The 25,824-nt window shown below is 42.1% G+C and overlaps 3 protein-coding genes across 6 annotated transcripts in view; 1 reads left to right on the forward strand and 2 right to left on the reverse strand.

Annotated features, from left to right (window-relative positions):
- Positions 1-13,239, forward strand: part of LOC139412997 (neuronal membrane glycoprotein M6-b-like) — a 30,830-nt gene extending 17,591 nt beyond the window's left edge. For 2 of the 3 annotated variants that reach the window (XM_071159948.1, XM_071159945.1), the window contains exons 2-7: positions 5,927-6,113; positions 6,329-6,488; positions 7,171-7,339; positions 7,830-7,903; positions 8,184-8,249; positions 10,104-13,239. In XM_071159948.1, coding sequence (XP_071016049.1) covers positions 5,927-6,113; positions 6,329-6,488; positions 7,171-7,339; positions 7,830-7,903; positions 8,184-8,249; positions 10,104-10,247 — 800 coding nt within the window. In that variant the 3' untranslated portion in view covers positions 10,248-13,239. Of the gene's footprint in view, positions 1-5,926; positions 6,114-6,328; positions 6,489-7,170; positions 7,340-7,829; positions 7,904-8,183; positions 8,250-8,963; positions 9,158-10,103 lie in introns of those variants that run through there. The other variant, XM_071159946.1, reaches the window with a different exon arrangement.
- Positions 13,240-17,046: 3,807 nt separating this feature from the next.
- Positions 17,047-18,671, reverse strand: LOC139412998 (ras-related protein Rab-9A-like). The gene is made up of 2 exons (XM_071159949.1): positions 18,592-18,671; positions 17,047-18,039 (listed from the first exon to the last, which is right to left on the reverse strand). The coding sequence occupies exon 2, from the start codon at positions 17,959-17,961 to the stop codon at positions 17,356-17,358; it is 606 nt and encodes a 201-aa protein (XP_071016050.1). The 5' UTR covers positions 17,962-18,039; positions 18,592-18,671; the 3' UTR covers positions 17,047-17,355.
- A 4,752-nt stretch (positions 18,672-23,423) lies between these two features.
- LOC139414138 (transcription elongation factor A N-terminal and central domain-containing protein) lies at positions 23,424-25,196 on the reverse strand. Of its 2 annotated transcripts, none has more exons than XM_071162019.1 (2): positions 25,058-25,196; positions 23,424-24,737 (listed from the first exon to the last, which is right to left on the reverse strand). In XM_071162019.1, the coding sequence occupies exon 2, from the start codon at positions 24,724-24,726 to the stop codon at positions 23,581-23,583; it is 1,146 nt and encodes a 381-aa protein (XP_071018120.1). In that variant the 5' UTR covers positions 24,727-24,737; positions 25,058-25,196; the 3' UTR covers positions 23,424-23,580. The 2 variants fall into 2 exon arrangements, with proteins under 2 accessions (XP_071018120.1, XP_071018121.1); XM_071162020.1 differs by having other exon boundaries at positions 25,092-25,144.
- Positions 25,197-25,824: the final 628 nt, after the last annotated feature.

A 25,824-nucleotide genomic window follows, 5' to 3' on the forward strand; every position in this document is an offset into this window, starting at 1 on the left:
ATTTTAGCATAACATTTTCTGCAGGTTTCCTCATGGTTCTACTTAAAGCTATGTTCTCAGAACATTAGGAAAACGTTCCATAAAAACCGCAAGAAAATGCTAGTAACGTTCAAAGAATATTATTAAAAAAATATGAACATTCTCAGCCTCAACAAAACTCTCTCTATCCTCTGTCTTATTAAGTATTTTCAGGTGTGTTGGCCGCACCCACTAATTGGCCACATCTGATCTTAATGAGTGCATGTTTCCTTTGAAATGGGGTCTGTTTGAATAGACTAAAATTAACAGCTTTGAGTTTAAAAAAAATAACATGGCATGCTAGCTCCATCCTGGTGGCGCAGTGGACTAATTCCATGGATAGAGAACAGAAGATCATAAGCTCAAATCTCACTGATGCCGTGCCACAATAAACAATAAATGTGTTTGCATTATTAATGCCTAAGCATATTAATTAATAAAACTTTCAGGTAACAATAGTAAAATGTTCTCAACCTCCCTGTAATGTAAAAATGTATGTTCCTAGAATAGACTGAATGTTCTCAGCTTTACCGGCCAGGAAACGTATGGCTTTGTTCCCAGAATTAATGGGAAACCAAAAATGTACATTCCCACAACTTCCAAGAAACTTAATGTGCAAGCTAGCTATATTATACATGATGTACACTGTATGTCATGTATATGTGCCTGACTAAATAGAGCTAGTTCTCTGTGTGCATAAGTGTATGATGGGAGTCCCCTGCACAGCTGGCTAGGTTTATCCCAGATGTCCCATACCAGTACACTGGCTGATGGGGGTGGACAGGCAGGCAGGGAGTCAGTCAGGCTGGCAGGCAGGGAGACAGACAGCTAAAGAGCGAAGGCTACAGTAAGTCCACACGGTTAGGGATCACTGCTGGGGTGAAGGATTGACAAATTATAGGAGTGTAGTAGACAAGTGCTGAGGGGGGAATTAAAAGCTGTACACTTCATTACACTTAATTATGCGTGAGCAGATACTGACCTTGTTGCCCAGTGTCCTTCATATTAATGCCGGACCAGGGTAAGGACTTGGCTATAGGATGCAGACCAGATCAGGGTCAGATGGGAAAGGTTCTCTGGATATGGCAGAAGTTTGATGGAGGTCACTTTTCACATGTGATCCTCTAACTGTACCGTCCTTTGACATCCGACAGAAATAGCCCGAAACATGCTGTCACGTGTCGTTAAAACCGTTGGATTTCACAATATTTATTTGGTCTATATTATTGTGACTGGCAGTTGTAGAATAAGGATATAACCTACATGAGAAACACAGAGTAGCCTAAAATATCAGAACATCCTGAAAGTATTAGTCATCATTTACCAAATTCAAATTACCGACATTCATTTCAGCCTCAAATTCTAATGATCTCAAATCATGACACGTGTCGTGTACCTGTTTTCTATCTCAAGCCTGTTCACTTTTTAAACAGATGGGGTTTCTCTTTCATCAACGCCTCATTGAAGCGGCCATTTTTTCCCCCTGCTGTAGAGAGGAGATGTGTCTCTCTTGGTGATCCACAGAGCTCTGTTAGGAATCTTCCCAGAATGCAATGCAAGCGGAAGCTGTCCTGTAATGAATACGGAGCTTCTAAACTGGAATAGTCCCTGAGGCAAGAGAACCGACTTTTTTAGACGCTAAAACTAGTCAATGTAGAGTTGAAAAATATGTTGTACATTTGCTGTGTCACTGTAACGTCTCATAATATTTAGTCGTGTCATAATGTGACTCATAATTTGGAGGAAAAGCCTCCAAGTGCAGTAGCTATTTTAAATAGATATGTCCTTTTGCAGGACTTTAGTTTTTTTTACCCATCAACGTATGAACGTTAAAGTGGCGTTTCCTCTGGCTGGGGACGGCCCATTTTCCAAATGGGATAAAACCAAAACCAATCCCCTGGCTACTGAATAATGGATGTAGGTGTAGTCACACAGCCACAGTTCTCTCTGTCTGTTGTCGCTCTCTAAACGCGGTCACAACAGCTTTAGTGTACTCTCACAGCTGGTCCCATTACGCTTCTTCACCGTCCTTACCAGTTTGATGTTTGCAGATCTGAAGGGTCTGGATAGGTATAAGCATATATTGCTTCCATCTTACAGATCTGCATTGAAGTGCCAAAGGAAAGGGGTAGAGAGTGAATTGGGACCGGCTGACAAGAGTGCTCAGACCACTTTTGGACCACGCACATTCTCCTCTACCTGTTCAGTCTCACTTTGCTTGAACCACGGTCAGACCAGGTTGAGGTTGAGAGTCATGTCCCCATCCCTGAACCCTCTACTCTGAACCCTGAGGGGGAGTTCACGTCCTTTTGCTGTGTACGCGTGGGAAGGAAAGCGAGGAGCCGCGGAGGGATGTAGTCAGCTAGCTTCAGGCCCTGCTCAACTGGGTTGTGGGTAACATGCTGCCATGGCAACCACTATTCACTGGCCCCCAGGCCAAAAAATGCTCTTTGCGTACTCTCTCTCTCGTTCTCACTTCATCTTACATGTTCTCTCTCTCTCTCCCATTTGCTTCCTCTCTCTCTCTGTTTTTCTCTCTCCATCTTGCTTTCTCTCTCTCTGCCCCATTCGCTATCTCTCTGATTTTTTTTCTCTCTCTCTCTCTCTCTGGCAGTTTGTCTCTCTCTCTCTGGCATCACAAAGCAGTGGGCTGAACTTCTTGACAGCAAAACCACTGTACTGAAAGAGGTTGGTGAGAGAGCCCTTGGAGGGCCTTGCTATTCTCTCGCTGCTGGCAGAAAAATAGGCAAACGAAAGACAGTTTCCTATTTTGCCACTGTAATTCTCCAACTGAGCCTCATAGGCTCATAGGGAGGGGGGGGGGGGGTATATATATGGCCAAGGGCTGTTCTTATGCACAACGCAACATGGAGTGCCTGGATACAGTCCTTAGCCGTGGTATATTGGCCATATATCACAAACCCCTGAGGTGTCTTATTACTATTATAAACTGGTTACCAATGTAATAAGAGCAGTAAAAATACTTTTTTTGTTATACCCGGCAGTCAGCCGATCAGCATTAATGCCTCGAACCATCCAGTTTATAATTGTAAATATACCCATAGTATTTCATACTCTGTCATTCTGAATGGGTTTAAGGTTGGTTTTATTATAGTGTCAGATTCCACCCAAACAACATGGGAATCATTGAAGGTGGAGAACTAGACAGCCTTGTGTCTGGTCTGAGGCCTCTGTCTATATTTCTACTGGGCATACAGACATATAGCCTTGTGTCTATATGTCCATATAGCTTTGTGCCAGCTCTACTGGGGCCCTGTAGTTCTCATATTTCACCCCAGAGAGAGCAGGGCAGAGTGAGAGAGATGGACTCGACCTCGCTCTGTCACCTAAATTCTCCTCTAATGAATAGCCCATCGATTTCCGTTCTGCTCCGCCGCGGCCGTCCGCTCATGCCTTTCTGTTTCCCATTAGTGCACTTTAACTGTGATGATAAATGCTCAGCTCAGCTGGCATCGCCACAAGCAGCCTAGCCCTGGATGAGGCCCCTCGTTTAAAGCAGGAAGTGGAGTAGTAGTGGAACATTCCATTTGACAAGGGGGCACAAGACTCCGACCTGTTTGTCCAATTTCGACAAACCCGCTTTGAGTTCTGGTCGTTTAGCCAGTTTCTCTGCTGAGATGGTAGGGTAGTTAGTGCCCCATTCGCATCCATCCATGCCTTGCCTTGGTACTTCATTAACATTAATGGGATAGAGATCCATTACGCAACACTTTCTCCGTCTTCGTACTATGCAACCGACTAACGCCTCATCTTTGAGTTTCAGCTTCCCCCTCAGCAGCAGCTGCCTGCTAAGTTTAACCCTTTGTGTTTTCTGGATAAGCCAACCTTAGTGCTGTCTGGAAGTATTACTATTAGGCATAGCATGCAGACAAGATTCTGTAGCACTCTTATCTCAATGCCTGTAACAAGCTGTTCATATCCAGTTGACGTTGTAGTCCATAGTCCTGTGAATCGTCAGTTGGAAGCAACACTAATGAGGGCGACTAAATGCTTTTCCGGATATTATGGGATTCCATTGATGTTGGCATGTGGATGTCATTAACAGTTAACTCTGTCACCCGTCACTATAGAAACGGTCACCCGTCACTATAGAAATAGCCTATAGGCCCCTTCTTTTCAGTGAGAAGTCTGTCCCGACATTCATTTCAGCCTCATAAATTGAATTTAAAAAATAAACTATGGGTACATCCTCCAAAATTGAAAATATGAAATCACAATGGATTTGTTTATTTGGAGGAATAACTGTAAAAGAAAGAGCCATAACACTCCTGAAGAAATTTGCCGGTCTGTAATTAGTGTGAGAGATGCCAATTGGAGCAGGTCGTCATGGAAACAGTGGCACATGTAAGGGAGTGCAAAATCTTCCCAGAGTAACTTCCCACGTTTGCAATGCAGAGCTATTTATAATGCGCAGTTACATAAGCCTGAACACTTGTCTTCAGTGCAATGGTTTTTTTCTTCTCATTTTTGGTTCCTTCGTTCTCTCTTTTCCCCTCTAACAACACTGCTGTTGCCTCCTTCTCCGAGGAACCAGCAACCATGGCACTGTCAAACCCGCTCCACTGCCTCCCACAATGGTCCTTCATTACAACCCTGCCCGTAACTCTTTGTGAGCTTATCACTGTGCACTGCCGATGCCACGTCAGATTGAATGGTCTTGAAACAAAACAAAAAAGAATAGAAGTCATGGTTACACTGTAGAGTTTTGGTTTTGTAGCTGCCGTAGGCAAAGCATTGTACCGTTGACTCACCATATGACACAGTATCATTCAATATAGCATAACCCTCATAACTCTCTCATCCTGCCTTGGTTGAACTAGTAGTGTCCATTAGATGGTATGACTGGGTGCTGTGCACAGAGGACTGGTCAGGGATCTAATCTAGCAATATGTGAAGTCAAAGGTTAATGATAGAATCTCGTGTTGCTACCACTGGTTAGCATTGGTTCTGTATACGTTCTATGAACATCCAATAGGAGATCTTGGGGAGGATTTGACCTATCGGCAGTTCCACACATCTGGGTGGTATTCATTAGGGCACACCATAGGAAAACGCGTTGCAACGGAAAACGAAAACAAGCTGAAAATGAAAACAAGTTCAGGTAGTCCATCCCTGTTTGTCTGTTTTCTTCCGTTTGGTGCCTAATGAACACAGCCCAGGTCTGTTTGCCTGTGGCCCAGAAACCACTGCTCTGACAATAAGTAGCAATCATTTATTTAGAATTAGACTGTGCATTATTTATGCCATTGGTTAAAAGGGATTCATTTAGAATTAGACGGTGCATTATTCATGCCATTGGTCAAAAGTGCTTTGTGTATGTTTCTCTATGAAGACAAAGGAAAGGGATTTTTGGGGGGGAGTAGATTGGAAGATAGGAGCTTGTACTACGGAGCACATGTAATATTTAACACTCCTGGGTGCCAGAGCGTGTCAATTCTAACTGGTAAAGTTGCAATGATGAAGTGAAAATGGTTCCGATATGGTAAGATGAATGAAGAGAAGACATGTTGTGGCTCTTGGTTGGAGACAGTGACACTACTGTATCTGTCAACTTCACTGTAAATGTGACTGTTTCTGTCAAAGCATTGTTTACTCCACACAGGTTAGCAAGAATGCGTATTCTCAAGGCTTTCAGGCTACAGCATACAGTGAATCCCTTTCTCAGTCAAATGGGCTGCTAAATCGGATCACATTTAGCATTTATGAATTCACTAATTCATGATTAATTAAGCAGTGACGGTTGCTCTCCAGGACAAAAACCTACATAGTATAGTTCCAATGTATGCCTACATTATAATGTAGCAAGTTATAGGCTAATGTAGCTCAACAACAAAAAACATTGACCAACTGTGTAGCTAAGCAAGGTGCTCTCTGTCTCCCCCTGCAGGTTGCTTCGAATGCTGCATCAAGTGTCTGGGCGGCGTGCCCTACGCCTCGCTGGTGGCCACCATCCTCTGTTTCTCGGGCGTGGCTCTGTTCTGCGGGTGTGGTCACGTGGCGCTGACCGGCACACTGACCATGCTGGAGAATCACTTCTCTCAGATCACCACTGACCACGCCACCCTCACCATCGTGTAAGTTGTGTATTGTGTGTGTCGGGGGGGGGGGTCGGGTGGTAGAGTGTGTGTGTGTGAGAGAAAGGGAACACATTTTTTCTGTTGTATCTCCTATATGTCTTTACCTATATGTCAACCTTTACAGTTTGTTAAGGTCTTTGAACAAGTCTTATCCAGGTTATTCAATATGAATGTGCCTGTCTTCACATTGTTTACTGTATCTGTCCGAGCAGGATCCAGACCATGCAGTACGTCATCTACGGCATCGCCTCCTTCTTCTTTGTTTATGGGATCATCCTGCTGGCTGAGGGTTTCTACACCACCAGCGCCGTCAAGAAGGAGCTGCAGAGCCAGTTCAAGACCACCGTGTGTGGCCGCTGCATCACAGCCACGGTGAGACATGAATACACACATTGCACTCATGAATACATACACACACACATACAGTCACGTGCATGCATACATGCGCACACACGTACAACCGCACACATGACGTTCATGACGTGCATGCGTTTACACACATACAGCTATACACACACACCCTGGAGGGTAACTGGCACAGTTTGTACTCTCTAGCCTGATGAGTGTAATCGCTGCAGATGTTCAGTAACATCAGCCTTTAAGGCTGCTATGAGGACGGTTGTATCCTCCTGAGTGTCGTCAAGCTAACGTCGGATGAAACGTTTTTATCTTCCCACCCTTCTAACCAGTATTGTGTCATGTATCAGGGAAATGTGGATGACGATATGGTGATGAAGATGATGACGAGCTTGGTTATAAATATCCTCTGTCATTAGGTCGTACTGATGGATACTTATACATGGTACAGTGTTATGTTAGGCATAGCAGTAGATTTCAATGTCAAGGTTGTTGATGATGATCAAGACAACGAGGAGGATGATGAGGATGATGATGATGATAACTGACGATGATGATCAAATTGCATTGGTCACGTACACATTTTTAGCAGATGTTATTGCGGGTGTTGCGAAATGCTTATATTATGATGATGACGACAACGAGGGGGATTACGACGAGGGTGATTATGTCACTAGCTCCTCTCCCTCTTCATCAGTTTGTGTTCCTTACGTATATCCTGGGCCTGGCCTTCCTGGGGATCTTTGGCTTCTCAGCCATTCCCGTCTTCCTCTTCTACAACATGTGGACTACCTGTGCTGCCATGAAGTCCCCCATGGCCAACATCACCGATCCCGACTCCATCTGTGTGGACGTCAGGCAGTACGGTGAGTGTCACTCAGTAACACACACACTGGTCCGTGTAGTAACATTTCAACCTGGTTGGAGTATGGAGTTCTGCCTATAGCATCCAGCAGAACACGCCCATGTATAGATTTGTCACATCCCGATATAGCCCTGCATAAGGGCCTAATGTGTGACATACATCCTACCACTGCCAAGTGGATGTATCCTATTAACATTATGCCTTCGCTACGGGTGCCTTTACATGTCAATATCTATAGGGTGTTTAAGTAATTTACGGCATTGATATCTATGACATGTTTATAACTATTACCATCACCCTGAAGCAGTGCGCCATCATCATCTGTCCACTTAAATGGCAGATGGTATAAACAGTTAACATTTACTATCACATGAGGTCAACTCAACTGTTTTTTCCAACAAATGTTGTACAAGTGAAGTGATTGACCACTCTGCGCTGAATAGGGCCTGTCTGTTGCTCCTAACCGATATCTCTCGTTCCTGATTGTCTAGGTATTATTCCATGGAATGCGACACCCGGCAAAGCCTGCGGATCTACACTAGGAGACATCTGTAGCACCAGCGAGGTAAGAACGGCAACCCCCTCCTCCTCCTGTAAATCTTTATGCACATCATATGAACCTTCATGAACCTCATATAATAGGAATATCATATAAACCTTCCTATTCACTACTTTTTGGGGGGAAAAAAACAAACATGTTTTAGACATTTGTCAAAAGCACAAAAATAGAACATTCTTCATCACTGTACTGCAATTATACAGAGGCTGATTGTGGAAAGGACATATTTTATGAGTGTCAATCAAAGTATCATCACTAACCAGAGATCGGTCTCCATGTTTTCCAGTTCTACCTGTCTTTCCACCTGTACATTGTTGCGTGTGCTGGGGCAGGCGCCACCCTCATTGCATTGGTAAGCTTTGGATGCCCTATATCCCAAATTCCCCATGTTTGAATAATTTGCATGCGTTGCCATGGTACACTGATCTGTTGCCATGGTAATCCCTCCTCCACGCTTCATGGTTCCGACTCAGTTTTCCTGAGGGTGTAAGTCTGCCCTATAGCTTCTGGCTGGACACACACTGACATAGCCAGGAGCTCTTTCATCTGGCCTAACACACATTTACTTTGTGGCCAATGAAGAGGAATGCCTCACAAGACTCTGACCATACAGTATTTTGTACCAGAGATGATAGAACAAGAACTGCATGTCTTCATAGGTGGAGCTAATGATTTGTACATAAACATTTTTTTGCAAATAATGAAGTTGTTTTATCCCATTGGTGTGGTTGTCATTATGTGATGGCTAGTTGAATTCAGTAATGGGGTCATGAGGCCATGCTCTCCACTGAGGCAACAGGGCTTAATAAGGTCTTTCAGCTACTCTACCAAACTTGGATTGCTCATTAGTGCGTGTGAGAAGATTCAGCACATAGACGGCCATCTGAAATTGTGTGCGCTGTGGCAGTCTAACTTTGTTTGTAGATGTAGATCCATGCAATATGAAGGTACAGTACTGCACAATCTAGCCAGATGCCACCCCAAGAACAGCACTGGCCTCCCAAAGGCCTCCTGGTCATTGACTTTGTTTCTCACCCCAGTCTGTCTTCTCGTCTCTCCCTCCCAGCTGATCTACATGATGGCCACCACGTATAACTATGCTGTTCTCAAGTTTATGAGCCACGGCAACCGCCGCTCTACAAAGTTCTCCGAGCCATATTAGAGAGCGCGAGAATGAGAGAAGAGAGAGAAATGATAGAAAGTGAGAGAGCAAAAAAAAAGAAAGATAGTTAAAAAAAGGAAGAAAGAAAGAAAGATGAAGAGAAAGAAAGAGCGAGAGGGTGGGGAGGGGGAGTATGTACTGCAGCATGTAGAGAAAATGTGTGCGACTGTCAACGTAATGCAGATAGATCTGTGCCTTTGCGTCCAAGCCTATTGCCACACACGCCTTTTGAACCACACTGAGGGACTAGTGAGTGCATGATTAGCAAACATGGCTGAGGTCCCTCACATTCTCTCTCCAGACAGGATATGTGCCTAGAAGTACTGATCCAGTACAGTAGGAGTACAGCACCATGTGGGACCACCAGTCAAGGCTATGGCTAGGCTGACCCGTTCATTCAAGTAGAGCAGGCACAGAGCATTGAGGACGGATAGATTAGCAATACAAAAGGGACAACGCCAGTGTAAGAACAAGGGAATATTTGTGTTGCTGTATCTAGCTTCAGATTACTACAATATTCTGTAGTTATTCTAATTGAAGGATATAGTTTTCTTTTCAATGAGACTTCAATATCTTTCCCCCAAATTCCAACTGTCTAGCTTGAAGTTAGTCTTTTTTAGCCTGTTTAGGCTAGTCTCTTTTTGTGATATTTGTTATGAAAGATGTTGTGCCTTTTTAGTTTATGCTAAATAAACATAAAATGTGAAGGAAAACCAAGACCATTGTCCTCTCTTTTTAGGATAGTGACTGTTTGGAGAAAATTAATCCCCACTGACTTGTTTTTTTTGTCATTTAGTAATACTAACCTAGCCAACCTAACCAAAAAATACTGACATTGTACAGTAGCAATGCTAATATGTCTCATTTGACATCTGGTAGACTGGTCAACATGATATGTATCTTCTACTTATATAGTTCGCTTTGGCTAACTAACCCTCTCACTGGCCACCACCCTGTGCACTTTCCTTTCCCTCACTCCCTCCCTCCCTCCCTATTTCTGTTCTCCCTTCCTCTCTTCTCTCTGTTTCCCCCCTCCCCACACAGATCCACTATCTGATGATCCTGTCGGCAAACTGGGCCTACCTGAGGAGCTCCTGCAACCAGAACGAGTACCAGGACATCAAGACAAAGGACGACGACGTGGAGGAAGGTGGCTCCAAGGAGGGTCTCAACTCCTCTTACTCATAAGAACCGGCCAACCACCCCTTCACACACTTCCTCACACCTAACCTCCAACCCCCTTCTGGGTAAAACCAACACCTGGGTCTCCTTCACTATGGGCGGTGTTCTGACTTGAGATATGTTCACTCAACTCAAATTTTCACACGTTGGCTACGTTTACACAGGGAGCACAATTCTGTTATTTTTTCCCACTAATTGGTCCTATGACCAATCATATCTTTTCACATCAACTCTTTTTCAGAGCTTATCTGATTGGTCAAAAGACCAATTAGTGAACAAAATATCAGAATTGGACTGCCTGTGTAAATGAAATGCAGCCCATGTCTTCCATTAACATCAATGGACAATTTAAGCTAAGGTCTGAGTTGAGCACACTTTTCTCAAATCTGAATCATGTCCTTTGTCCAAACAGGAGCAAACGTTTTCAAACGGAACAGGTATATGAGAAGTTCCTATTGGATTAGCTCAGGTTAGGCGGTACCTGTTCCTGTTTGCTCTCGATTGGACCGTTACTGAGCGCAACCCTGCTGCCATAGCCTAACTGCTCTGAGTCAATCACAGCACAGCACTAACACAGCGAATAACCGCCTCACAACAAGGTCACTGTCTGCACAACTCCTGAGGAAGCGTGCCACAAAATGTCCTGTTTCTTTGGTGTTTTATATATATGAATATATTGTGCGAATGTGTATGTATGAATGTTTTTTTTTTTTTATACTACTTCAAAATATGACAGGTTTACTATTATATTTATCTGGTCTTCTCTTATTTCTGGTATTTTTCTCCTTTGGTTATCTTATCGCAACCCTGTTTTATCTGATTTAGTTTTTTGCTTTTTTTATGGTAATGCTTGTATCAAAAATATAAAGAAGTAAAGTAGACTTCCAAAACCCATGTAAACATTACATACACAGCATCTCAGGGTGCCTCTCATAGAATATAGTCCTACTATTACGTTAACTTTCCCAATCCTTTGTTGACACCCAGCAATTTCTGTTAAGTAATTCTTCATTTTGGCCTGAGGAGAAAAACGTGTGCTGTACCCTAACCGGATTGGACACATTCACTAATGTGACTGTTGGCCCAAAGCAGCAGTTCTGTCAGCAGCTGTCTGCAGTGTTAACGCATTACCTTGACCCGCAAGGGAAACATCTAGACAGACAGATCAGTCTGTGCTGTCTTGCCAATTCCTATGGTCATAATAACACGACAATGACCATAGGAGTTGGCAAGACAGCACAAACATATCTGGGACCAGGCTAGTGAACCTCCACCTAGCCCTCTGTATGGCAGTTTTTCTCTGGAAACGGCATTGCTTCTAAACCCACAGGACTAACCAACACTCAAGGTCAGATTGCCTTGTTCTGTTTGTAAGTGATACATTATACATACCTCAGGTACTAAACCAAAATAAAAACTCCACTAGCCTGGTCCCAGATCTGTTTGTGCTTTATAGCTCCTATGTTTGGCATGATAATGAACATAGGAGTTGGCAAGACAGCGCAAATAGCTCTGGGACCAGGCTAACACTTCACTGATTAAGCACACACTTGTTACATGGCAATGCCACAGCTGAAGTGAACATAACAAAAGGCCCAATGTTTGTGAACTGTGAAGGGTGGATTTCTTTCTCCTCCCGGTTTTTGGAATCATACATTCACTTTCCTCAAGACAAGGCCACCCTTAAAGGGGTGAAGTTCACCTGTAAATATATGGACCGCCCCAAAGGAAGTTCTATTGAATGACACGTCCTGAATGTGGAGAGCACGGTCAATGTTTTACCATGCTATTTTACCTTTGATTATCAATATGTAAATGTTTCCTTTTGGAGTATATGTTTAGCATCCAATGACTTGTTCTGCATTAAATATAATAGTAATGTGACATCTTTTAAAACGGTATGTTGTGAGAAGGAAGCAAATACAGTCATGATGGCGGTGGTGCTTGTATTGTATACATTTTGAAATGTGAAGGAGAAAAAAATGTACAAAATGGTTTTCAATGTTTTTTTTAATCAGTTTTAGGCAGCTGAATCTTTCCCTGTGCTAAAGTAATGAATAACTTGTCTTTGACATTATTTGTAATTATTTTACAATGGCAAGCCAAATGAAAGTGACTCATCTGTCATACTTTTAGGCCTGTTATATGAACAGATGCCGTTTGGATGTTTACAATATAACAAGTCATGAATTTTCTTTTCCCCCGCATCAGATATCATTTGATTATCATGACCTATTCTATAATAATGATCACTGAGTAGTTCAAGTGCTTCGGACTATAAGTTATCTGCATTTTAGTCTAAATTGAGTTAGTGACACAGCCTTGTTCTGTTCAATGTTCTCTACCTACATACAGTATACTCTAAATAACATGAATTGGGGTAAGTTCAAACTAATTCAAAAGAATACAAGATAAAAAATGGCTGACCCCATTCAAACCAACGAGGGCTCGAAACTGTAAAGCCAATTATCTCAGAATCATCTTTTTGCAAGTAGAACCTTATAGTCCCAAGTTATCTTCCTCACACCAGTGAAACGATGATTTATTTAACTTTCATATGAAAAGGCATGTCGGTATTGTCCACGTGTGCAAACGTCTAAATACTGAAAAAAGGACTATATTCCCATGTGTGTTATGTTTGATATAATACAGTGTGCTTTGCCACCAGGTTGATGTAGGCAAGGGCATGTGCCGTTTCATATAAGATGCGTGTCAGTCAGGGTGTGTTGTCGTTTCCTCGTTATTGCATGAAGGCGACATGACTGTGTCTTTGCAGTTTTTCAGGTGATGTGTAGTCAATTGTACTGACAACTATGGTAGGCAGCGTTTGCCCCCACTCAACTCTTTTTTTAAAAGATATCCATTGTACCTTGATGACATTGTAGACCCTGTAGTTGTTTCATTGTTTTTCTTTTTAAAGTTTTAAATAGTTATATGACTCCTGTATAGTGATGATTTTTGTAACCTTCTCTAGTAAAACCGATATTTTATCGTGAAAGAGCTGCTTTCTGTCGCTTTCTTACAAGTTTGGACTTCCTGTTAAACACACACAATGGGATGAATGACATTATGCTTTGAACAGTTCAGTTGCCAAACGTTGTAGAATGTTGCAGATAGAAATGCCATTTATATAGCTGATGTGATTCCTTATTCTATGTATCAGAGAGGCGTGTTTGTTCTACATAGCCTATTTCGATCTGAACATTCCAAAATGTTGTGCCCCAGTGCTCAACCTCAACCACAGTGATGGGACAACCTTGGTGTTGCCTTTGTAGAGTTTTGTGAGATGCTGAGTCCACCTGGTGGAAAAATGTAGCATTGTTCCGTTCCTAAAATGGTAGTCCAAAGCTATTGATTAAGACCAAGGAAAGCTCTGCAGTGAAGTTTCCCCTAAGTACAGATCTAGGATCCACTCCCCCTCCCCAAATCATAAATGTAACCATTAGTGGGGGAAATACATACCTGACCCAAGATCTGCATCTAGGGGCAACTTTCCACTACACCCCAAGAAGGGGGTCCGCACAAATTAGGATAGCAGTGTATTTGGCCTACAGTTGACCGACAGTACAGTGGTCAGTGGAAGACCAAACGCACTCCACAGATGGAGCACATTACTTCAACATAGGTAAAAAAAATTGCTAACTTTTTATTTCAACACACACACAAACATACATTTTAAGACCGTATTGATAGTGTTTCAGGGTGGTTCATGTTTTAAGACACGAACAGGACAATTTTTGTTCTTGAGCGGATGGTCAGGGGGCCAGAAAATAAATTATTTTTAGACTGCAAATTGAAAAAAAAAAAAGTCCAAAGATCGAATATTTGACGAAAACATACATTTCAAACCTTGCTTACATTTGTATACGATTACATGCATCTTTCTATAATGCGTGGGAATACTTACAAAATAAAAATCGCTTGGAGCCGATTTGCCAGTGTTTTTACAGTCTTACATGCAACAATAAAACAATAACTATACATATTATACACAGTATCGGTCAAAAGTTTGGAGACACCTACTCGTTCAAGGTTTTTTCATTATTTTTATTATTTTCTACATCCTAGAATAATAGTGAAGACACCAAACTTTGAAATATCACATGGAATCATGTAAACAAAGTGTTAAACAAATCCAAATATATTTTAGATTGTTCAAAGTAGCCACTCTTTGCCTCTGACAGCTTTGCACACTCTTGGCATTCTCTCAACCAGCTTCATGAGGTAGTCACACGGAATGCAATTCAATTAAGAATTAAGACTTGTGAAAAGTTAATTTGTGGAATTTCTTTCCTTAATACATTTGAGCCAGTCAGTTGTGTTTTGACAAGGTATGGATGGTATACAGAAGATAACCCTATTTAGTAAAAGACCCAGTCCATATTGTGGAACGAACAGATCCAATAAGCAAAGAGAAACAACAGTCCATCATTACTTTAAGACATGAAGGTCAGTCAATCTGTAAAATTTCAAGAACTTTGAAAGTTTCTTCAAGTGCAGTCGCAAAAACCATCAAGCACTGGCTCATGAGGACTGCCACAGGAAAGGAAGACCCAGAGTTACCTCTGCTGCAGAGGATAAGTTCATTCGAGTTACCAGCCTCAGAAATTGCAGCCCAAATAAATGCTTCACAAAGTTCAAATAACAGACATCTCAACATCAACTGTTCAGAGGAGATGGTGTGAATCAGGCCTTCATGGTCAAATTGCTGCAAAGAAACCACTACTAAAGGACAATCAGAAGAGACTTGCATGGGCCAAGAAACATGAGCAATGGACATTAGACCGGTGGAAATGTCTGATGAGTCCAAATGTTAGATTTTTGGTTCCAACCACTGTGTCTTTGTGAGACGCAGAGTAGGTGAACGGATGATCTAGTTGGACTACAGAGTGAAGGAAAAGCAGCCAACATGTGCTCAGCATATGTGGGAACTCCTTCAAGACTGTTGGAAAGGTGGTTGAGAGAATTCCAAGTGTCCAAAGTTGTCAGAGGCAAAGGGTGCCTACTTTGAAGAACCTCAAATATATTTTGATTTATTAAACACTTTTTTGGTTACTGCATGATTCCATATGTGTTATTTCATCGTTTTGATGTCTTCACTATTATTCTACAATGTAGATAATAAAGAGAAACCCTTGAATGAGTAGGTGTCTCCAAACCTTTGACTGGTACTGTATATGCTCAGAAAACTTGGTGTGCTGTGGGCTACCAATTGGGGAACCCTGCTGTAGAAATTACTGGTTCGCATTTGAATACTGGTAACATCACTGTTATTGGGGGTCTTTTGACAAATAACCAACAATATTTTTTTTACATAAAAACAAAAGTACAATAGGCCTACAGTTTTTAGTGTGTCATGGTTGGTCTTGTTTTACAGCAAAACATAGAAACAACTGGTATGCATTTACGACTGGTTTCCTTGGGGCTATAGTACACAGAACTCATGATGGCACAAGTCAGCCTATAGCCTACTATAATAAATTGTGGCGCATTGGCCCGGGATTTGCTGCTCAATTCCTAAATGGTTAGTCCAGGTCCAGGCAACATAACATTAAAAAGCCTCTCATTTCCAAACTCTCCGAAAACAGTTAGGCTAGCTAATGCACTTACGTCCTGAGGCATCAGGTGCACTAGTTCGCGTGGTGAGTGACTGTAAATACATTTAAATAAAGTAAAGCTAATGTTTGTGTAGCTAAAAGACCAATCTACATGCTTCATTCAGTGCCCTGACATTCCTAACGAACACACATTAACATGGCTATAAAAAGGCTTTTGACAGTTTATCTGGAAATTGGATGAGATTAAACATGTTAAAGCTATTTTGGTCATTATGAAGGCTGGACATACGTTGGTCTCTATAGAGCATGCAATCCAGCCAATGAACAGCTTCGAATTCACACAGCCAAAATTTGCATGGCTGGGTTGAGTGGGTTTAAAATCTAAAATCAGCCCATCAAGTGAGAATATTCAGAGAAATGGGTTTGACTGAAATTTTCTTTCCATTTGTACAATGATGTAGACTGGACAGAACCCTCTGGTTTTCCCCCCAACACATACTGTAGTTCAGTCAGTCTGTGTACTGACTACCACCACTAACGTTAATACAAAATACAATTATTTTAAACAATCAACAATATTAATATACATTTGGCACATTCAGCCCATTTAATAGATGGGATGACAATGTAGTATTTCCCATGTGGCTCAATTGGTAGAGCAGGGCGCTTGCAACGGCAGTGTTGTGAATTTGATTCCCACGGGGGACCAGTATGAAAAAGTACATAAAATGTAAGCACTCACTACTGTAAGTTGCTCTGGATAAGGGTGTCTGCTATGACTAAAAATGTAAATATTTAGTCATTACTTGATTGCTGGAGGACAAGCGCAGAACAAAGTAATCTCTTGATCGTAGTAGTCACTGATAAAACACACTCGCCAGCGCAAAGGAATGTCAAATAGCAGGCCCAACAATGAGCACTCCTGTGTATGATAAAACTTATATAGCCTAAGTGGGTTGGGTGTGTATAATGCCATGAACAGGCTGTGTGTCTGCATGCACATGCAGTCGGGTAAACCAAGGGAGGAGCACAGAGCAGAACAAAAGCATTAACCACAGTTAAAAAGGAGAACTTGAACCAAGTGGCCGTTGGTATCATCAGAACTCACAAGTTACGGCCAGAGTTGGGCAGCAGAAGTTCAAATATGCCCCTACTGTCTCTTTGAAGGCCCAGTGCAGTCAAAATTCTAATTTTCCTGTGTTTCATACCATATTGTATAAACAGCTGATGAAACAAACACTGTAAAATTGTGAAAAAATGTGATCAGTTTATTTCCTGATAGTTGGTGGTTGAAAATACAATCTACACAGGACATTATAATCAGCAGGTTTGCATGGATGGGAGTTTCAGCTTTCAATGGTGACATCACTGTTCGGTAGACTGCTTAATATACCAATAACCAAAACTGTTCCAAACCTCTTCCAATAAACAGCTAGTTTTCCCAGTCTTAGCAAAATTCTTGCTTGAGAAATTGTTTTTTTGCCCATTTCAAATTGAGATAAATAGCTGCATTGGGCCTTTAAGAGTCAAATAAAGGTAATCAACCCTACATCTCCTCAGCAGCAGGAGGCGCCAGAGCGCGGCTTCCTGTGCAGGTCCACTGTGTCCGTCGGGATGAGGTGCTCCGCCCGTTCCTCCTGCGCCAGCACCCTCCTCACCGCCTCCTCAAACGCGGCCGCCACGTTGGTCGAGTCCTTGGCGCTCGTCTCAAAGTACGGGTGGCCGCCGTTGTCGCGGCACCACTGGCGTGCGTCCTCGCCCGAAACCTGCCTCTCTGGCACATCCAACTTATTACCCAGGATCACGAATGGGAACTTCTCAGGTTCCTTGACATCAGCGTAGTAGGCAAACTCCTTCTTCCAGTTGTTGAGATTGTGGAAGCTCTGGTTGTCATCCACGCTGAAGGTTAGGAGACAACAGTCGGAGCCACGGTAGAAAGGTGTCCGGAGTGAGCGGAAGCGCTCCTGGCCTGCCGTGTCCCAGATTTGGAGCGTAACGGTGCGCCCGTCCACCTCCAGCTCCTTGTTTAGGAACTCCACACCAATGGTGTGGAAGAGATGCGTGTCAAACTTGTTGGTGACGTAGCGGTTCATGAGGGAGGACTTGCCCACGCCTCCGTCCCCAAGGAGGATCACCTTGAGCAGGGACGACTTGTCTGTCATGGCTGGGTCTGGGCTGAAGGGTTGGTGGAGTAGCTGGCTGGGGGGGGGGGGGGGGGGTCTGGGATGCGCTGCTGTTACCTGACAAATAGATGACATAGTCATTCAGTTTAATCAATCAACTGATTGATTGCTCTGTTAACAGTCAGAAAAGAAAATAACATGTGACACAGATTAACAAACACAGATTAACAACCTCATCTGTAGTCAGCTAAAGTCAAATCAGTCACAATGTTATACAGTCTAGTAGTTGATATCTTAACCAATGAAGACGTAACATTTTCCTGCCAACATTAACTGTTGTAGGAGTTGTAATATTCTCAGCATGTGTCACATGGACAATGATCAGGTGACCATCTCTTAGAGAATCACATGAGCAAAGCTGTGGCCACAGGCCACACACCACAAGAACGTTTTGTCTGCATAATGCTTGGCTTCAGAGCAGACATGATGCATTAAACACGTGGGGTGAGTTTGGCCGACTGTACAGTACAGCAGACCTAGGCCTAAACTAGGCCTAAAACTTAGCTTAGTCTACTACAATACAGCAGCACAGTAGAGTATAGAAAGCATTGTGTAAGGACACAAGAAGAGACAGTGACAGTAATACATTCTTAACACGTCATTTCTTACCGTTATGTATCAGGTCAAACCATAGCCTAATTCAGCACCTGTTAGAAAAAACAGAAGGTATGATGTTAGGTTAATACCATGACGATGATGAACTATGTGAACATGTCAAAGGATTCCATGACGTGCATTTAATGAGGACTTTAAGTTCCTGTAATTTGAGTGAATGTCGTTCATTTCAACTCTATTAGTCTGACGGATGTCTGGTATGGGTATTAAAATTCCAGGTTGTTGTAGGCCTTGGTTGTTAATACAGTAACACACTGAAGGGTTAAGCAATGACTAACATTGCAGGCTGCTGAGAAAGTAAAGACGAATGTTATCCTTTAACAAACAAAGACCCCAATTAGTCCAAGAGACCAGGTGGGTCAACCCACTTGCAATTCTATTAATTATATTTCAAGTTTCTTTTTAAAAAGAGAAGAAATAGAAAATCTGATCATCCAATTCCTAACATCTATGAGACCTGATGGAGCCCTTTTCCAGAGTGACGATTTTAACGGGGCTCCAACTGTTATCTGGTTGGTGATGAAGGGGTTAGAATGAGTAGAGAAATCTGAGCTTATCACCACCTCAATGCCTTTCCATCACATAATCGATCAATGCCTTGTCTCTGATTGAGGTAGTGTTCAGCAGCCACAAATACTGTGACAAACAATGTGCCGTTAAATTGAAATGACTTGCACCACTGACCTTTAGTCAATGGAGTTAACTACTTAAGAAATCTTCTCTAGCCCTCTATCCATTTCCATAATGATATAATAGCATCCAAAAGGGTAGTGAAATGGGCTAATCAGCCCAAATAGGTCAGAGACATAGGTAACAGACGCACATCTTGTTAGTCAAATTGGTTAAAGACTCCGCCTATTGTTAGCTGCCTCAGCCAACTACAGTGAAATTAATGTGCTGGAATATATCTGGACAAGGGAGGACACTGACTGAACCTTTGTTATGCTGCCTTTCTGCAGCTGTGGTTCACTGAAAAAAACACACACACACACAGAGCGAGAGAGTCATGTGCCCATATCAGCACTGGCTCTCACCAGTCACAAGAATTAAAGGGGAAGTAGGCCTCCTGTTCAGGTTCGAATTAAATAAAAAAAATGTTTGAGCATTATCAGCATTGTAATCAATGGTATTTTTTTTTACCTTTATGTAACTATGGTAATGCTCTATCTATTCAACAAAGAGCCCTATTCAAATATCCTACCATAGATTTGTAGAACAAGACACTCTGGTCCTATCCCCAGCATAACTTCCATCACTAGCCAACAGAGAACTTGGTTGGATAGAACATGCGCAGAAGCTTGGAATGTTTGTGCTTTGTTTGTTTGATGACACACTTAGATAAAAGTGAAGACATATCCATCGCTAGGTAGATCTGAAAAGGGACGTAGGCTATAGCTCTGTGACGGTATAGGCTATTGGAAACAAACTTGCTTTGGTAGTAGGCTGATTAGCAGGTACACAACAAGACTGTCATATGGAGTAAGTATAGCGGACTCCCACGGTTTAAATAACAAACAAACATTAGGAATAAAGACTACTAATGAATATACGCGTTCACAAACAACTGGGAACTCGGACATCCTTGACTTCAATGCGTTCAAGACAACTAGGCAAAAACGAGCTCTGACTGGAGAACAAAATCGTTTGAACGGTCATCCAACTCGGAATTACAATTCGGAGACTTGGGCATCTTTCTTAGAGCTCCGACATTCCGACCTGAAGATCACTGACTGATTTGACCTCGTTCTTTTTTCAGTTCCCAGTTGTCTCGAACTGCTCGCTTGCCATGAACCACGTAGTCTGTGAGATCATGCGCGAAGCCTAAACATCAGCTGGCTTCATGTAGCTGGCTAGGCTAACTGGTAAACAAATAGAATTTCCATTAAATGTGAAAGTCTGAAATATCTAGCTACGAAAAGTATCAATTGGTTGCAACTGTACCTTGATGTTTATAATGTACGTCGGCGTCGCAATACCGCTCCATCCCTTTGCAAAATCTTTACGAGCGGCCGAGGTTTCCCGGTGACTTGGCGCTACTGGGCAGGACTGCTCGAGCGCTACTGACGCTCATATGACCGATCGTTTGTCACGCCTACTGTGGGCTAAATGGATAAAGGAAGCTATTAATGTGTGTGTAATGGTGCTTTCACTACTGAACAAGTATAGCAGAAAATGTACATTCTAAACACTGATGCGTCATGGCATTTGAATGTGGCCATTGCAATTCCCATACAAAACATCTCTGGCAATATTGTAATGACGTTACTGTAACGTTCTATACAATGGGCGCTTTCCTCTGCCCAGGAGTTGCATACACATGTCAGATCTTACAATGCAATGGATAGTTTTTTAATTACAACATATGTTATATCAATATTTTAGTCGATGACACAGTCAATCACTCAAACACTGCACTTTGTCAAGGATAGCCAAGCCCCGTTGTGACAAGAATACGGTTTACACTAGAAAGCACAACCACAAAGTCAGAATTGGCCACAAAAGTCTAAATATTAATTTAGGTTAAGCATAACGTTAGCGGTGTAGTTAAGGTTAGGGTTTGGTTTAAAATCAGATTAAGAAGATAAATTGTAGTATGGGGTAAATTGAGCCCCGGGAGAAGGTAAATTAAGCCGCATACAAATGTTTAAAACCATGTCTATATTTATTTCCCAAACACAATTCAACAGAATCACAATAACTTTTTATCTTTTAATAATTTTAAGCATATTTTAACACAGGCTTAACACCTAACAAACAATTATTATTATTATTTTACACTTTTAATAGACCAGGCCCTGTTGTTATCTCATATGCCAGCGATAATGCCTTGCATTAGGCCTGGGAACAAAACACTTCAATTTACTCAACTTGCCATTGGCTCAACTTACCCCAAGGCAAACATTTGACTATTTTAGCCCACACAGCTACAAGGATGCAATTTCATGCTAGGTTTAGGACCTCATATTGACCCCAACTGATGTATAGAACAATCTTAAAATGATCTACTTTGGTTTAGATACAATAATCATGAAACCTCTAACACAAATTCCTATAACTTGGTGAAAATCTGTTTTTTTGCAAATAACTTGCCTGCCACTTTTTCCAAGTTTCTTCCTTAACAGACTCCATGAAAGGATGGCCTCTCCCTAAATATTTGGTAAAAATATACATTTTGTGTATGGTTTGCCTAGAAACAAGGGTGGCTCAACTTACCCCTTTTCAACCAACTTACCCCACTCTCCCCTACATTTCATTCTGCTGTACCTCAATGTACAGTATCAGCAATAGTATGCTCTTTGAAAGATATGAGAATGTGGACTTTCCACTTGATAGCGTTTATCTATTGTAATATTATCAGTGTGGGAGTGGGCAGAAAAGCCTGCACACACAATGTATTAAACAGTGTGAATGTGAATGATATTAAAGGTGTGTCTATGTTTATAAGTACCACCATGTGCATTACACACATACTGCCTGAGCATGCATGTGTGTGTCTCTCAAAGAAAGTCGCCAGACAATGATTGAAAAGTTAAAGGCTATAAACAGGGAGACTATCAATAAGATAGGGAACTGCATGGACTTTGGAAAAGACACTCCTTGAAAATACACATGACATACTGATAGTGAAACACAAACTTAATTCAGTTGATAAAACAGAATGTTATCTCCAATGACTCCGATACAGATATCTCTAATGTACAGACACATTACAAAAACACTGATGAGAACAAATCATATACAATAATTCCTACTGTTCAATGGCCATTTCAATGAAATATATACCCATTTAATATAACTTTAACATTAATTAATATAATGGGTATATTAATTGATGGAAATTGATGTAAAAATGTATCACTAACACTTTAAACAATGCCACTTTATGTTTATATACCCTACATTACTCATCTCATATGTATATACTGTACTCTATACCATCTACTGCATCTTGCCTATGCCGTTCTGTACCATCACTCATTCATATATCTTTATGTACATATTCTTTATCCCTTTACACTTGTGTGTATAAGGTAGTAGTTGTGGAATTGTTAGGTTAGATTACTCGTTGGTTATTACTGCATTGTCGGAACTAGAAGCACAAGCATTTCGCTACACTCGCATTAACATCTGCTAACCATGTGTATGTGACAAATACATTTTTATTTTATTCTTTAACAATATAACCATTTATTTTAATCTTATGTAAAACAAAATACTGCTACCATTCCATATATTCCCGAACCACTATCCCTGCCTACAGAGAATAGCTCATTTAGCCAACTTTGTCCAACTAGCATGGATCTTTCTGGAATTCTAAGACTTCACTGTCATCACAATGATGGGATCCTGAGTCATTAGCACTGGCTGTGGGCTAGAAAGTGAGGGATCATGGGAGATCAGCAAACCTCCGGCCGGAGGGTTTTGTCTAGATGGGATACAGCTTATCTCAAAATTGACTTTTCGTAGCAGGTTAGGAGAATTTACACAGCAAGTTAGGATAATTAAGTTTAGGTCAGGAAAAGGGTTAGCTAAAGTAAAAATCAACTTTTGACATAAACTGTATCCCTTCTAGACATGACCATGCCAGAGCTGTATCTTGGGCTGATTAATGGGTCACATGCTCCTTGTGCTGCTCACAGGGTCACGTGGCCACAGGAAGGCCACATGGGTCTTAATCTGCAGCTCAACAGAAATGTCAACATCTTCTGTTCTCACACACAGAAAGACCCCATGCTAAACACACAGTACCTATTAATGCCAGATTGAGAAATAAATAGTAAAAGAAAGAGAACCACATTTGTATTACAGTATGTAGTGCAGCAAGTTTAATGACAATGTAATGCATAATCATGTGGTAAAATGTACCTTTATTTCTGTGATTAAAACATGACATTATTCAGTTTGATAGGGTAAAGCCATTTCAACAGAATCTCAACAAAAACAAAGCAGGCATTTTACATGTAGTGTGGTGAGGATGGCCTATCAGAGGCACACCCAGCCGCTGTGGTACCACTGCTCCCCACACCTGCTACAGGTCACAAAGGTCATGGCATCCTGGTCTGCGGTGGCCTGGCGGACCCACGCCGGCAGAAACAGAGTGCTCCGGGACACCTGCGTCACTCTGCAGTCCGACCCTTCGCACCGCCTGCACCGCAGCTTCTGGGTGGGCGTCCCCTCCACCCCCTGGGGTAGCTGCCTCTCACTCACCCCCCGCGATGAGTACTCCTCCCTCAGCCGCTGGAGCTCCTCGTTGGCCATCTCCTCCAAAGACATCCCGGCGAAGACTTCCGGCCCCAGGCTGCCGCCCAGGAGACCACACCGAAGGTGGCCGTTTTTGGGGTTCCTTAGGTTGGCGACCTTACTCCTGATGCAGGCCTTGTATTTGGCCTGGTTTGCACGGTGCAGCGCGTGGATGTGCAACTCTATGACGCGGGCCAGATCTGCAGTCTTCCCCTCTGCTTCCTTGGAAGTTTCTGGATCGAGGGCACCATGGAGAAGCTGGATGCACTTTGTCCTCAAACCCGAATCAGAGGAATCCTTACAGAGTGGAGGGGTATCCAGGGAAGTGGTGGCAGGAGGTTCTGACTGCTTTGAGAGGGTGGGCAAAATTGACCCCGAAGACAAATCACCATCTGCCTGCCACGATGACAACCCTTCTCCCTTAGCTCTCCCACACTTGGTCCCATTTTTGAGTGTTCTGTCCTCTGACCCAGTATGGAAAACCACATGTTCACAAGACACACCCAACTCCACTGGTTTACTAACATCACCAGCAGCTAGGCCACCTCTGCCTGCCAGACACGCTTTATCAGCCAGCATACTCTCTCCAATGACAGTGAATTCTTCTTCACTTCCATTCTCCTTTGAGATATGATAGGGGTGACTGTAGAGTTTCTTCCATTTTGACAACAGGTGCTTGGCTGTTTTTTTCACTGAATTGTCTGAGCAGGTTTTGAGGAGTCTGTAAAGGACCCTGACAATGTCTGTGCCTTGCAGCTGCTCACAAGTCACACAGGCATTATCAAGGGCGGTGAGGAGAGGCATAATGTTGCCATAGTTACCTGCCCTGTTAAATTTGTCCATTTGAAGAGCATGATGAGTGATCTGTTTTGTGTCCATGGTGGTCATATTCTTAGAGACTGGCGGGAGAAAGACATTGATATGTAAATGCCATTTAGGCTACATCTTTTGTAGGGTCATGACATTTTGTTTGATATTGTCATCCGAAACCCTTGGGTCTACAAACATTTCTGCAGTTAATACATATTTTTATGCAATGCTTTGAAGTGTGGCAGACACATTTGAACAGAATTTTGAAACCAGATTCTAAAATGCAGCTAATGCACTTCAGGGCGGGCTACACTAAAATGTATGTTGGGAAACGGAAGCTTTGATGCAATATGTTAGCTAAATTCTATCACACCAAATATAATTTAAAAGCACTAAACGTTATTCATACCCCTTTTCGGTTCGAAAATTACAGCGCAGCCTACCACTCGAATCGAATTGCAGTTCTTGAGCCGTCAGCCGCCATATTTGTTTTGTTTTGCGGGGTCCAACTGTCACTTGTTGCAACATTGTAGCACAGAGGAAGAGGCGACGCGAGAGGATTTACTCCGCCCAAAATCTGTCTACGAAAATAATACGTGAGGTGAGACATTTTTGTATGGAGGTCAATGAGAGTGTTGAATTTGCGAAAACAAAATAATTCATATATAATTTGCTACGTGAATCTTAATTGAGCGAATATAAGTTTCGTAATTGTTATTTTGTTATGAATGAATTGATATAAGTGGACGCACATGGAATTTCGGCAAAAAAAACAACGATTTTATTTTTGGAGTTTTGCCTGGTCACACGCGTGTATCTGCCCTCTCATTGGCTAGAATGGTCCCACCTGATCGTGACTCCTCCCGCCTGCTACCATGTCTGAGGAACATTTCCATTGTTAGAGCATTCACTCGACTATCTTGTCAATATTTTAGAACATCTTTGATTGTAATAATGTCCATGTGACATTTTGCCATGTACGTTTACATTTCCATTATATAAAATATATTGTAGGCTAGGTGGAAAAATGTATTAGGTAGAAAATAAATAATAATAATTCATATTATATAAATAAAGCCATATCTACCCATATCACATTGTTTTAAAGTATTATTTTGAGGTCACACCTTGGTCAGCCATAATAGTGTTTGTTGCTTTGTTGTGGAGTTGTTCATG

This window comes from Oncorhynchus clarkii, chromosome 7, assembly GCF_045791955.1.
Source record: "Oncorhynchus clarkii lewisi isolate Uvic-CL-2024 chromosome 7, UVic_Ocla_1.0, whole genome shotgun sequence".
Classification (NCBI taxonomy): domain Eukaryota; kingdom Metazoa; phylum Chordata; class Actinopteri; order Salmoniformes; family Salmonidae; genus Oncorhynchus; species Oncorhynchus clarkii.

Coding starts and splice junctions, on each gene's coding strand:
- LOC139412998 (XM_071159949.1), bottom strand. CDS start 17,961: ATGACAGACAAGTCGTCCCTGCTCAAGGTGATCCTCCTTGGGGACGGA.
- LOC139414138 (XM_071162019.1), bottom strand. CDS start 24,726: ATGACCACCATGGACACAAAACAGATCACTCATCATGCTCTTCAAATG.